This window comes from Podarcis melisellensis (genome assembly GCF_964234715.1).
Source record: "Podarcis melisellensis genome assembly, chromosome: 6".
Lineage (NCBI taxonomy): Eukaryota > Metazoa > Chordata > Lepidosauria > Squamata > Lacertidae > Podarcis > Podarcis melisellensis.
Window position 1 is genome coordinate 60,510,703 of NC_138538.1, and position 15,181 is coordinate 60,525,883.

The window sequence follows — 15,181 nt, forward strand, 5'->3', positions numbered from 1 at the left end:
AGTGCAAGCGCTCCTGGAATTGCACCTGCAAAGGCTCATGGGATTGCTAGGTGTTGTTTTTGTACTTTTTGCCCTTTCTGGGCTATTTTTGCCATTTTAAAAGTCACACGATGCACGCATGTGCGATTGTGCGTCAGTTGGACACATGTAAATTGTTAGTTGCCTATATTATGTGGTAAGGAAATACCCAGCACTGTGCCAGAAGATGTGGCATGACTTCCTCTGCCTTAGTGTTATGCCTGAAGCAGAGATTGTGGTCTATTTTACATATTCTATGATCAAGAAGCAAAGAACCAGCATTTATGGTTTGTTTGGGGCAAAATTATCCATGATTGTCTTTTTGGACAAAACACTGAAGCACGTTTTGTAGTTTGTTGTTGCTGCTCACACTGGGAGGGTGGGGAGTGAAATGGGAGCCATCAACACACATTAAATATGGTTTTCTGTGGTGCACAAACGTAGCCTGTATGTGAAAAGATAAAATATTTTCAGTTCTCTGTATTGCTGATAAGTGCTTAGTTATAATTGAAATTGAAGCAGTTTCTTCATGATGGTTCTATGTGTGTCATCTGCATTTGTTAAGCTGAAGCAATTAGCAGTGTGAATAGTCTACTTTTTAATGTTTTGATACTTTGTTTTATAGAGCGAAGTTAATCAATCCAGATTGGATTGCTCTGCACACATCTCGTGGGTATGAGAGTCAGCCACACAAGCTATTCATGCGGGCAACAGGTAGAAAATAGCCTTTTTTCCGACATGTTCAAAATGTTCCTGATCCAATTCTATTTTTTGCAGTGCAGATTACCCGTACAAGGGGTGTTCTTAACGTGTAAAGATGCAAGGAGATAAATAATTCTAACTGGGAATGGCCTCAGCCCCCTAACACTAAAGCAATTTCATGCTGATAAAAGACTATAGTGGGAGAGATTGCTCAAGGTATGGGTTACATGGCCATGAATGAGTAGTCAGGGGTACAACTGACAGCCACTGCTCATGACCCAATATTTCAGATAAATTGGATAAATTAGAAGAGCATAAGAGACAGAATCTTTTCAGTGGTGACCTCATACTTATGGAATATGTGCTTCATGGCTCCATTAGCTCATGCTTTTTAAAATGGGTCTCAAAAATCCAACCATTTGGGGCTGCTTTTAGTTGATATGCTGGGCTGAATGTTAAACTATTTAGTGATCTGTGGAGAATATAGTTTTTAATTCTTTAGATATGCCAGTGTGCTGCTGACTGTGAATTGTTTTAATCTGTGGTTTTATATATTATTGGAAATTGGACATTATAGGGTTTTTTGTTTCTGTATAACTGCCTTGTATGAACTTAGTTCTACAGTGTAACACGGTAATATTCTACAGTAATGGCAGTTTATTGAGAAGTTACCTATTTGACATAATAGTTTTGCCAATTCCTACTATATAAGGTTAAGTTTTGATAGCACTCTGAAGTTCATGTCAGTTATTAACTATAGCCTATGCTTGTCTGTTTTTTTTAAAAAAGAATTTCATAGTTCTTTTCTGTTAGTTTTTAAATTTAGCGGTTGGAAGGGCTGGTATGCTCAGGGATTTTTAATATCGAAGTAATGAAATTATATATTTTTAAGAAACATTGGAATGAAGAAGGTGTTATTACGCATGTTCAAAATCAAATGCTTATAGGTGCTGTGAATCATACAGTAAAGTATTATACAGTAAAGTATTATACTGGGAATTATACGCTGTGGGTAAAACCTCAGCGCCTAGGACTTGCCGATCGTATGGTCAGCGGTTCGAATCCCCGCGGCGGGGTGCGCTCCCGTCGTTCGGTCCCAGCGCCTGCCAACCTAGCAGTTCAAAAGCACCTCCAGGTGCAAGTAGATAAATAGGGACCGCTTACCAGCGGGAAGGTAAACGGCGTTCCGTGTGCTGCGCTGGCTTGCCAGACGCAGCTTGTCACACTGGCCACGTGACCCGGAAGTGTCTGCGGACAGCGCTGGCTCCCGGCCTATAGAGTGAGATGAGCGCACAACCCTAGAGTCTGGCAAGACTGGCCCGTACGGGCAGGGGTACCTTTACCTTTACCTTTACCTTTACCTAGCTTTTCCCAGGCTTCAAAAAAGTTCCAATATACAACTAAAAGTTCAGTGTTCATTTGCCTTTACAGCTAAACCAAATGGAGGATAATGACAATGATAATTCTCAGATGCATATCAATTGATAGTTCACATGGTGGTCAGTGAAGAAAAACATGGACAGCATTGTCACAAGAGTAACGTATCAGGCAGCCCAGACAATGCATTTATTGGCTTATATTCAGTCTTCCTCTGTTTCACAGGATTGACTGAAGTCCTGTAAAAATCTCTTATGACGTGTCAGCATTGTCTTATTGCTGATTATCCTGGGCAGAAGCAGACACTCCTCCACACCACCTCTTGCATTGGCCAGAAACCTTTCAATCTGGTCTCTAGTAATTGATTATATTTTAAAAATCACTAGAACCAAATTACCCTTGAAATGGTCTTTAATAATGCTCAAATCAACACGCTTGACAAATCATTGATGTACAAACTAAGAAAATGGATAGACATTCTTTTTAACAATTGCCATTAAATGAGTGCACCAGGGTTACAAAATTCAATACAGTTAAATGTTGACCATTAGTTTTAGATGTTTTAGAAGATTCTCTCTCTGTTTCTGAAGCACATGCACAGACAACAGATTTTGCCAAATAAATTAAAACCATAGGAGTCCCAGAGCTCATTCAGACACCATGATGTGGCATTTCATGAGTGAACCCTGAAGAGCCTTGGCCTCAGACACTCTTTTGTCCCTTATTGTGTTGTGGTCCCCACCTTTACTTTCGCATTTCTGGCACATCATAGTTTACCATTTCCCCCCCAATCTGGGTAAACTATGGTATTGCCCACGAACCAGGATGGCTTACTGTTCTGTTTGAATAACTCTTTAGTGTTGGGCTTCCAGAACAAATAGTATAGAGCTTCTGAGGCAAGGCAATACTTCTAAATGATCTATTATTATTATTATTATTGTTATTGTTATTGTTATTGTTATTATTTATACCCTGCCCATCTGGCTGAGTTTCCCCAGCCACTCTGGGCGGCTCCCAATCGAGTGTTAAAAACAATATAGCATTAAATATTAAAAACTTCCCTAAACAGAGCTGCCTTCAGATGTCTTTTAAAAATAGGATATCTGATGGGAGGGCTTTCCACAGGGCGGGTGCCACTACTGACAATTCCAGTTGGCTTGAAATAGTTAACAGTAGTCTGTTCAAAAATGCCCATGTTGTGAAGAGCTCTCTAAACCTCTGGGTTTATACCACCCCAGCATCATTTTCCAGGTGGCTGGTGTGTTTATGTGTTTATTTCCTAATTTTTTTGCTTTGAAATCCTGTAATCTAAAGAAGAGTTCTGTATCACTCTCTTCTAGCATTTTGAATATAATGGGTGCAAATAAAGGTATCATTTCAGTTCTACATCTTAAAAGAAATTTCAAGGTTATATTTTGTCATCTTGTAGGAATTTGGGGTTCTAGTCTTACACGGTTCTGAGCACATGGGCTACAGTCCTTATGTAGAGTTAAGTCATCTTTAATCTCATTGACTTCAGTGGAATTGAAGTGGCCTGTGTGCAGGATTGAAGGGTTCAGCTTTAACTCTGTCAAGGACATTTTAATTATAAATGCTTAATTTTAAACATTTAGGGAAGTTACTGGCATTCTTTGAATGTAACTGAATGAAGTGAGTCAGAAAAAGAAAGAAAGCAATCCATTTTGATTTCAGAACTGCTACGAGGAACTGCCCTGCAAGCAGTTCATTCTTTGAACTCATGTATATATGGCTTGAACAGCTTCTGGGATTACTATTTTAAACATGTCATAAAACCTTTAAGCAGATTTCAATGAAAAGAGTGGCATTGGGCTGATCTTCTTGCAGCTCTTTGGTAGCATTTCTGAAGGAAGCACTTGGTTTTATGAGAACTCATTATCAGCTATGAGTAGCAGCCCTATGATGCCACTGGATCAAATTTTGTAGAGTTTTCCTAGCCTTGAGGCTAGCTGGTTTCTGATATTACCATATTGACAGTATTATGACTTATGTTTAAAATAGTAATCCCAGAAACTGCTCATGCCTTATATACAAGACATGACTCCAAAAAAAAAAAATTAACTGCTTTAAGGTAGCTCCTTGAAGCACATATCATTACTGTATGAAAATGAGGCTTGCCGGGGGCTCGCTTGGAGATGGTGTTTCTACACTTAGAAGCTCTAGCACTAAGAGATGATACAGCTTCTATGTTGTTTTCCCCATTGATTCCTTTACATACCTTTTCCCCCTGCCTACCGCACAAGGAGTCCAGTTTTCTCATCCTGCAGGCAGGGGGGAAAGGAGTGGAAAAGGAAGACCAAAGTGAGAGACATATTGACTGTGTCCTTGTTCAGCACCTTAAAGCATTTAAAAAAGCAGAGATGGGGATCTTTTTTCAGCTGCATTTAGGTTTCAGGGGCCAGACGTGGGCAGGGCAAAAGTGGGAAAGTTATGAAGATAAATTTTACCTTTGTGCAGTAGCCTAGTTTTTTCTGTCTCTCACTTTTCTCTGTCTTCTATCTAGACAAGCAATAGAATTCAGGGACACATTCCAGCCAGACAAAAGCACTTGGGGCACGAAGAGACAGTGAGGGGTGTGGCCTGGGGAGAGTTCCGAGGGCCATATAAGGATGTCTGAAGGGCCACATTCAGTCCCAGACCTGGCATTCTTCACCCCTGATTTAAAGGTGTAGACTGGACACTCTCTCAGGTTGAGGATCTGTCAACCACAGCATGATTCCTGTATTTTCTTGTGGCCACAGAATCTTGGAAAAGGATATTATCCCTAAATCAGTTTTGAGTGTATGTGCAGACTTACATCTGGTTCAACTGTATGTGTGTAGTGAATTATTGTGTCCATAGCACATAAGAGTTAATCTTGGCTGCTTTTGATATTTTAAATAATTCAAATATATGTCAGATGCAGGTGATGGGGAAATGGTTCTGGGGGAAGGCCAAGAATAATAGCATTGTCACAGTTAGGAGACAATATTTGAAGCAGAATAATCAATAGCCCAGTTGGCTAATAAACAATAGTAGTTTGATTCATACATATATATATATTTTCTATGTTTCAGTTTTTGTTGCTGATATACTAGTTTACATACCTGCAGTAATCTTGTACTGTTGTTATTTAAAAGAGACTTCAGCTAAGAGGAAGGTTGGTATGATTTATTTTTCTTTCTTTTTTTGGGACTTACAGTGAAAACTTTTCATCTAGAATGGAAGGCAAGGATGGGGCTACTTAATCCTACAAAATCAGAAAATATTTTCTGGTAACATAAAATTGATAGCACAAATTGCTAGATCGTTTTATAGTTAATAATGTTACATTGACCTCAGTTACTGGAAAGCCTTGCAAAAACAAAATGTATTGCAAGTAATGTTGACCTTTTTTTGTATAATTAAGAAACAAGGATTGCAAAAACAAACAAACAAACAAACAAACATAGTATGCAGCATAATGCAAATTATATTTTTACTCAGAAGTAGGTCCCATTAACTTCAGTGGAATTTAGTCCCAAGTAAGATCGCATAGGATTGTAGACTTGCTTTTCTTCATTATATACTTATATAATATACTTATATACTTATATACTTTTGCCCTGCTTTTCCACTAAAAATGCCCAAGGCCTCTCTGGGTAGGCTGTTAACAATCTGGTAATGGCCACAGAAAAAGCCTTCTCCCAGGCCATCTCCAAACACCACTCAGATGTTGATAGGACACATAGAGCCTCTACTTCAGAGGTACCTTCTCACATTGGAAGAGACTTTCTTTTTAGCCTTACTTGTACTTTAGATGCCCCCCGCCCACTTCCAATGTCTCTGCCCAATGCAGGTCACAGATCTTACTGCAGTCAAATGTTTGTGTGTGCTGGGGGTAAATTTAGTTCATGCTTTTGAATCCCACATTAAACATTTAGACTGGCCCTTTTAATAGCCACGAATAGCTGGCTGAATCACAGTTTTGGCCAGTAGAACAATATATGTTTGTAGAGTGATGCAGTGGATTCTCTGTTGCCTTCTATGCATTGTTTCAGCTGGGAGAAGTGAAACGTGTTTACGGTCACATACTCTTTCGAGGTTGCGTGGGGATGAAAACATTTTTTCATGGGCAGCCGGGGCTGCATACCAGTAGGCAGCAGGACAAGGGGCAAAATGCAGAAGAGCAATGGATGTGCCTCTTACCTTTGTATTCTTACAAGTAGGGCTACATTCCAGCCTTGCAAAAGTCACACACCCCTTTTCCATCTGTCCTCGAGTCAAGTAAGCAAGCGCCATTACAGTTCAAAGCCTCATTCCAGCAAAGCAGAAATACTTAATGAGGATGCAGACCTGGGCTGCTGAGGAGAGGGGCCTGAGGGCCACATAGAGAGGCTTGGAGGCTGCACTCGGCCCCCAAGCCTGAGGGTTCCCCATCCTTGTTCTAGTATGTGATGACTTATTACAAAATTAGTTCATTTGTGTTTCTTTTAATGCAGAATGTCTGTCTTTCTTTCCCAGATTTCTAGTGCTCTCTGCATACTGCTTTATCCAGGACTCATTCTGATTGATTACGGACATTTTCAGTATCCTTGCCTATCCTGTGATGTCATCTCTTTACACTTTACCAATTCAATGGATCCTCTTAACCCAACACCAATCTCTTTGCTATAGAGCAACAAGGGGTGTAATGGTTTAGGGGAAGTATGTGAACAGGGAGGAATAATTCCTGTTCATTGCATAAGATGTTTATAAGAGCAGTGAAAAAGATACAGATAAAGGATACAGCCCGCTGCACGCTTACCTCAGAATAAGCCCCATTTGCACACAAGAGCAGCTAACTCCCAATGTAAACATGCATAGGATTGTGCTGTTAGGTATTAATGGTGCAGCTAAACATTTAAAACAACAGTTATTGCAGAATCTGGGTTTCTTCTCTTATGCTGAATGTGTGGATACACGTTTGTTCAGTATGAAGTATGTGGTATAAATACCCGAAGGTGAGTTCACATAGGCATATTTATCTCAAGATGACAGAAATAAAAGTTGTATGTGTGAAACAGCCATTGGAGATTAAACAGCAAAGATAACAATTTGATGTCACCTGTCGTTATCTCAAAATGCAGTTCGGTGGAGGCAATCCATAGGCTCTGTTGTGCATCCTCAAGGAATGTACTTTGCATGGATCTTTATGGAAAGGTAACCAAACTGCACATCATTATGATGGTTGCAGCCAGTATGGGCAAACTACAAATTTTCAGGGTTATGTTATTTGAGAAGCGTAGGAACCGCTCCCCAGCTCTGCTTGCTTTTGAGTTTCCGGTAATGCCAGAACAGAGACACACAGATGATGTCGTTCCTTCAGGTTCTTTCATATTGGTGTTTGAGAGCTCAGGGCAAAATCTCCTCACAGGTAAGCACTTTGAATTCACATTTATTTCAACTGGAATATTAATTAAACCTCAAATCAAATTGCTTAAATCTCTCCCATTATGGCATGGGCAATCAATTATGGTGGCAAGAGGAGACCATCTGAAGTATTTCATTTATAACTTAACTTTTTAAATCTGTTTTGCCCTTAACATTAAAAACATATATAATTCTGTGAGCCTTGGCTTTGCTTTGTGGGGAGTGCTTTGCCTGTCTTATGATTTTGACCTCTTGGGCTCAATAGCATTCTGCTTGGCTCTAAACTACAAACAAATGGAGCTGTACCATTCATTGCCCTTCTTCAGCTATCTCTTGGGAAAGTGCTTCAAAAAAGGCCTGGTGGGGAAGGGGTGAGTATCTTTAAAAGTTGACATCCAGAAAATGGTCCTGGAATGCACTTAGGCAGGCTTGCCTTGGGAATTTGTGCATGTCATTCATTTCTCGATTAAGCTTTTGGAGAAGGGATTCATGTCATTATAATTCTTTACTCCCCCCCCTCCCCCAGAAGAACATTTTCTCCTAAGTCATTAAATAACATACTAAATAGTTTTAAGAGTGTCCATAGTGTATCAAAATACACACGACTATCTTTTCTCTTCAACACCTGTCATTAGTTAAGCACAGGTCACAAATGGACACCCAGATTTAGAAGATAAGAGTTTAGCATATCTTTTTTAACATTTAACAGTTTTCTTATCCCTGATCTCTTCTCCTGTTAGCTATCTCACGTTAGGTTATTTAATGTCTGCCGTTATGCACGGTACTTTAAGTCAGCTTTATGTTTGAGAGCACACAAACATTACTATTTTCTTTTACATGAGCATTTCTTCTTCAGGGCTTGGATTATTTTAATTTTTTTTTCTTACAGGCTGTTACTGTTAATGAAACTGGGGTTTACCGTAGGTGTTTCTTTTGCTCTCTGTTGGCTCCCGTTTTGTACAGACGTTGAACAAATTTTGCAAGTGCTCAGAAGACTCTTTCCAGTTGATCGAGGTTTGTTCGAGGTATGCCTCATCTTCCCTGCCCTGCCCCCTGACAAGCTTCTTGTAAATGTTTTATATTTTTAGCTCCCTTGAGAAACCTTCACTTTGACCCTTAGGGATTTCATGTGGAAGATACACCAGAAGGCTAGTAATATGATCTGGCTTCTCTGACCGTCATTTCTTGCCAGTTATTTAATCCAGCGTTTAACCCCTAGCTCAGCTGGCATCTTCCAGGATATTATATGAGTAGACAACATTTATCCCATCGTCAGATCTATAGCTCAGACGTACATTTTTCCGTTTGACCAGATTCCATAGTAATTAACAGCGTCCTTGCTCAATCTTATCTAGAGGGTCTAAAAAAATGAATACATACTGGATTCTCTTTTTTTACTGTTCTAAAATAGTCATTGGACTGATACTAAAATGTTACATGCTTTAGAAGGCATTGAGATTCCTGATTTGCTGTGTTGGAAAGTGCCATCTCGCTTTGCTAAAGTAAGGCCTAAAGGTGTTGAGCATAAAGTATATGATTTTATTACAGATATGACTTCTATTAAGTGGTTTGCACCAGAGAGAGGGTGTGGGGAAGAGAGAGTGAGAAATAGTGATACAACTCATCAGTGGAATTACTTCTGAAAACCATTAAGCATCCCTGGTAGTGGTGCTGGCACATTGGTAGAAAAATTTAGGCTCACTTGTATGTTGACATTTTACACGAAGTGTGAGGTATATAGAAATTCACAAGCCAAAGAACTGTCAAGTAATTTGGTGCGTTTACATGTGTATTTTTAGGGAGGCAGGATATGTATTTTTTTTTGACACACATTGCTAGGTTTCACTGATGTTCTACAATGAAGAAACTTCACACGATTTTATCCAGGATAGCTCAGGGATTTTTGATCTAATGTTAGCTGAAATGTTTTCTGAGCTGAGCAGAGGAGTGACTGATTTGGATATTAATCTGGATAAACTGAGAAACTGTCTACGTAAGCAGTGCACGGTAAGTTTATACTGGGTTGCCTGTGACAGGTTCTTTGAATTGGTTCCCATTTACAGAGATGCCTGCAAGTGCTGATAGTTGTAAAACTTCTCTGGCTATTAAACAGGCATCTTATATGTTTGTGGGTGCTGCCAAGCACTTGTCACCTTCAGCAAATTTGCAGTGTGTGTTCTGTACACTTGTAAGTGAACAAGGAGGGATGTCTCAGTTGTTGGTAGTAGCTTTCTTGCTGTTATGTCTACACAGCTGTGATTCAAGCAGCTGTTTAGGGATGAGTTTCATGAGCATGCTAGCTGTGTGGTTACAAATTTAATTTGGAAAGTGATCCTAGCACAACTGCTAATGTCTTTAGACTTCTTGATTTATTAGGGTTAACTCTGTCATTGCTAGCTACTAGCAAGCAGAGCTAAATATGTTCTAGTAGCAGAATGTGGCAAAATATAGTGTGGCTTCACATTTGCAAAAAAAAAGTTTCAAATTTCTCTTACTTAATATGCTACAGTATTGTTATAAGAGATTTTTCTAACACAAGTTCTTGTACTCAGTAACGTACTTCTCTGTTAATTAAAGGCTTGTTTTAATCAAAATGACATTGCCCACTATTTTGAACCAAGGTCACACAGATGCATTTAATCTCGGCATCAAATATACATCCATGCAAAAAGATCCCTGCCATTCAATGTATAAATAAGGCCCATCAACAAAAAATAATGCAACACTTTAAATATCTTCTCAGGATAAAGTGGCCAATGTTTGGTGCACCGTAAGTGTTTTTTTCAAAGTAAAGGCAGTGCTGTCAGCAGAAACTCAACTTAAACTAAGGTAAGTAAGAATAGAAGTCCATAGCAACTTTCAAGTCTGAATTATGTTACACTGTTGGTAGGATCACAAGATAGTATTTTAAAACAATGTAATAATATTGCCCTCTCTATGGTGGTTCCCACGTCTGTGGAATGCCCTCCCCTTATGGTTATGAGTAGTGCCAACATTGTTATCATTTCAATGCCAGCTGAAGACTTATATCTGCCCAGGCATTTTTAAGTTTTGCAAGTTGATTGCTATTTAACTTGCTTTGTTTTTTCTAGCTGCTTTGATGGTTTCTTTTACAATTTATTGTTTGTTTTATTATTTGGTTGGTTGGTGTTTATTTCATTTTGTGTTCTGTGCCTTACTCTTGAATCTGTATTGATGAAGGACAGGTTATACATATTTTTAAATAATAAATACATTAAATGTCAGATTCTGGCACTGGTTCAACCATCTGCATAGAAACAGAGTTGATTTAAACAGTAGTGTCATGTGGATGTTTTCTGCTTGTTTAATTTGTAAGTTTAAAATTAGGAAATTCAAAACAGGAACCTTATTTGTTTTTTAGTGCAGGTATGAAAAAACCAGGTTTGATCCATAGTTTTAAGAAGGTGAATCCATTGTTACTGAGATAGCATTTTTAATACATTATTTTATGTTCAGCTTTGCCTTAACATTCCTGACTGCACTTCCCAGTTGCATAAAACTAACTCTGCAGCCTTCTATCAAAGGATTTAAATATGCTTTGGTAAGTGTTTAATGAACTTTTTTATTTTATTTAATGTAATGTTTGTATGTTTTATAATAGAAACAATTATCTTTCTCCATTCACACTCTGATCAGTTTCATAGAACAACATATATATGTACCATATGATCTCTTCCAATAAGAAACCCCAAACCTGGTCATTCTGAGTGACCATAGGTGATGTATCTCAGACCAGTCCGACCGCTCATTATTCTTGTTTGCGCACCAAAACATGGTGCTCTAGAAACAGATTATGAAGTTGGAATCATCCATACGTCAGAAGGCTTATTGCTTTCCTCCCACAAATACATATGTACATATGCATGCACACACAATCATATATAGGATGAAAATATATCACAGAATGGAAATTAGGATGAGGTGGCAAAATATGCACAGAAATTGCTATATAGACCATTTGGCCTATGCAGGAAATCTGGAGCAATGTCACCCTGGCAGATGACTGTCTTGCCTCTGCATGAATTCCTCTAGTGAGGGGAGCCCACTACTCTCAAGGTTATTGGTTCTGTTGAGAAACTTCTGAAGTCTATCCTCCTGTAAGTTATGCTTATTACACCTTTGTTCTGCCCTTTGGGACAGCAGGGAACAAATTTGTTTAAAAGCTTATGATGCAATTTATCTGGTTCTAAAGACTTCTAGCTCACCTAAAGTAGCTAGGTATTTCCTGACCAACTTGGAACCACAACTCCTAACCTCTCACCATAGATATAATTATAGAATTGTAGGGTTGGAAAAGGTTCCAAGGATCATCTAGTCCAACCCCGTGCAATGCAGGAATCCCAACTAGATCAGACCTGATGGATGATACATGATCAGTCATGCTACTTGTGCAAGGCAGTACACTTAAAAGTTATTTGGGCAGTGGAGTTCATCTATTCATGTCACATGGATCATTACATATTAATCTAGATTAAGGAGAACCAACTCCACCTCCTGGGAATGAGGAAGCCTCATTAATTAAACAACTATGTGGTAGCCTAAACAACTGCAATCCCATTAGTAGGCCTGTTGGTCCAAATTGCCCCAAAAGACTCATAAATCAGATGACTAATATTTCGGGCTTGGAGAATAGCTACTGTCTTGCGATGCTCAAGGTTCTTTTTTGACCTATGCCTTATGTTAATAATCTCTGATAAACAGCCACCCTTGTCTCCATTACTTAAATTTTGAAGTTTATCTGTCATTGCATGCTGAAGTTTTGCCTAAATAGTCACACAGTACTTTTAAAAGGATCAGTAAAGTTACTCCGTTGCGCTACTTTGTATTTCTTAAAAATTACTTAAAACACTTTAAACAAAACATGATTATAGCAGTCCTCCAGCAATACGTAAGTGGTATTCTTCAAATTGCTGAAGGGAAGGGAAATGCCTTTAATTTTTTGTTCTATAATTTTTCTTCAAAATACAACATCACGCAAAAAAGCAGAGGTGGATTTAAGCAAGTGTGACTGGTCCAGCAACACAGGGCACAGTGTCCTGTGTGTGTCACATTCTACAATAATGTAGAATGGAAGGCGGGGTGGGGGATAATTTTTTGTGTTGCACAGACCGCCGCTGAAATTGGAGACCTCAAGTTCCACCACTGAAAAAAGCCTTGTATGATCACTTCTTATTTTTCTTTTTTCCAGATCAATATTACTTATAAAAAATAACAGTAATTATTGCAATAACTTTAAAAAGCAACTGTGCTTTTCTCTCGAATACTGCAACTTGATAATATTTCATACACTTAGTTATGGTAACATACCCATTTTAAATGTACTTGAAAATAAGGAAAAGTGGCCTTAAGCACAGTGACATTTCAAGCAGAATCCTGTGACCTGGTGATCTCCAGATATTGTTGGGCTACATCTCCCATCAACCCTCACCATTGGCAATGGAAATTGTAGTCCAAACATCTGGAACACCATGTTGGGAAAGCCTGCTTCTATGGATACATGTAAGCTGTTCCTGAATAGCAAAAGCATCCTCTACACGTTCCTGTCGATGGAAATATAAACAGTACTTGTTCCCTCTGTGTTAACACTTGTTAATTTTGTTTTTAACAGGTTAGCTGTGCATTATCCTTCTTCCTGTTCTCATTCCAAGTGCATGAAAAATCTATTCTTCTAGTTTCAATGTAAGTTGTATTTTCTGCTTTAAAAATATAAGGCATCATTATCTGTTGAAATGGGAAGTAAATAAACAGCACATCTGATGAAGTGGATCATGGGATCTGATCTAGAATAGGGCTCCAGCACGGGTAAATCTTGAATGTGCAGAAGCGCAAGAGAATTGGTTCAACCAAATAACATCATTCCCTTTGCCCAGGATGCATGAAAGGGTATTTAGTATACCTGACCAAAGGAGGTGCCTTCTATGTCTTATTTTTGAAAAGCTAAATGTTTTAGAATGCATTGTTGTCTTCCATCCTCTTTTATTTTTAAAGTGTGGGGAGGTGGAAAAAGTGACAGCTTTAAAACTGCATCTACATGCTTCAGAGATGGCTTTTGCCAAGTTCACAAGATGCTGAACATGCATTGAAGTCACATGCTCAGCAGGAACCATAGAGCCACGTTCCTATATCACAGTGATGTCAAATCTGATATTTTGGGATTTACTTGGGACCGAAGAGCAGTTTTTGCATCTGTAGGTCTGTTTGCCCAGAATGTTAAAGCATGGTGTAGTGCTACATGCTTCAGCTGAAATCAACCTGAGCAAGACTCAGGCTTGCATGCTACTCCTTTCCTCCTGCATAGTTGGAAGGATGTTTCTAGTATTTACTTTCCAGCTTCTTTGGAAATTGTCTCGTTTTATCCAGACCGACAAACTGTAGTTAAACCAGCCAGCTTCAGAAACCATGATTTTAAAGCTGGCTTGTTTTGAAACTGAAATGTTATCAGTATGTCTTTCATTATCTTCATTATCAAGCCCTTCAGTTTACTACTTTCAGATACAGCGGTACCTTGGTTTGCATACTTCTTGGTTTGCATACATTTTAGATTACAAACACTTCAAAGCCGGAAGTGCGTGTCCTGGTTTGCAACTTTTTTTTGGATTACAACCCATTTTGGGGGGATTACAAACTAATTTTTTTTTGGAGGCCCCATTGGCGAAAGCGCCCCTTGGGTTACAACCTGTTATGGTTTACAAATGGACCTCCGGAACAGATTATGGTTGTAAACCAAGGTACCACTGTATGTGCTTGCATGGGTCTGTCAGAATTGCTCTTATTGACAAGGAAAGGGATATGGCTGAATGATGGAACACATCTGCATGCAGTATGTCCCTGGTTCAATTCCTGGTCTCTCCAGTTAGAGCTGGAAAAGGTTCCTGCCAGAAACGATGGAGCCCGTCAGCATTGACATTACTAAGCAAGATGGGCCTCATGGTCTGACTTGGTATAAGGCAGCTTCCTGTGTTAAAAATGAGTCAAGTAGTAGCAAAGAGTGGGACTTGCAATAGAATGTTGACTTGTGGGGTGACAGTATTGAATATTCCAGCTATCCAAGCTTTCTTCCATTTTCTAGGTTCACTATATTTTGCTTTGGTTCCTTTGCCAATGCTTCATCCCCTGACATCCCACATTCAGTAGCTACTGTGCATACTCAGCTCTCCCCTTACTAAATATTGCTAATACCTTTATCTTGGTTTCTCAGTGGCCTTGTTTTGGTTACAGTTCTGGTGGCACTTACCATTTGGATTTTCTGTTGCTATATATACATGATTGTAAGAATAGTAAGTGGAGTTAACACTTCACTTACCCCCATAGGAAGGTGCATAAACAATCTCCATGTGCAATTTATTTTACTCTGTTGCCCTAATGGGCTGCTTGGCCATTATTGTTATGTATTGTGTATTAATGTGCTTGTGGTCTGTATTCTAAATAAATGCCCCTTACTCTTGTTTTGCGTCACTTTCGTTAAAACAAAAAAAAATGTATGATGTAGCAGCTCCGCTATCAACTAATTGAAATGTTACCTTGACAATGTTTATGTAGGTTTTATTTGCTTTCCCCCATAGACCCGTCTGCTTAGTTATACATGAAATTCCTTTTATGTCTACATGGTTTCTACTTGTTTCAACCTTCAGGTGAGTTTGAATATTAGTATTTCTAAATAATTCTAACTTGAGTT

At 38.9% G+C, this 15,181-nt stretch overlaps 1 protein-coding gene across 1 annotated transcript in view; it reads left to right on the top strand.

Annotated features, from left to right (window-relative positions):
- ALG6 (ALG6 alpha-1,3-glucosyltransferase) overlaps positions 1–15,181 on the top strand; it is a 28,537-nt gene that overhangs the window by 11,892 nt on the left and 1,464 nt on the right. The window contains exons 5-13 of the mRNA XM_081915912.1: positions 644–732; positions 5,172–5,254; positions 6,598–6,662; positions 7,671–7,856; positions 8,375–8,510; positions 10,229–10,314; positions 10,963–11,047; positions 13,115–13,185; positions 15,069–15,137. Of these exons, the coding sequence (XP_081772038.1) occupies positions 644–732; positions 5,172–5,254; positions 6,598–6,662; positions 7,671–7,856; positions 8,375–8,510; positions 10,229–10,314; positions 10,963–11,047; positions 13,115–13,185; positions 15,069–15,137 (870 nt within the window). The remainder of the gene's footprint in view (positions 1–643; positions 733–5,171; positions 5,255–6,597; positions 6,663–7,670; positions 7,857–8,374; positions 8,511–10,228; positions 10,315–10,962; positions 11,048–13,114; positions 13,186–15,068; positions 15,138–15,181) is intronic.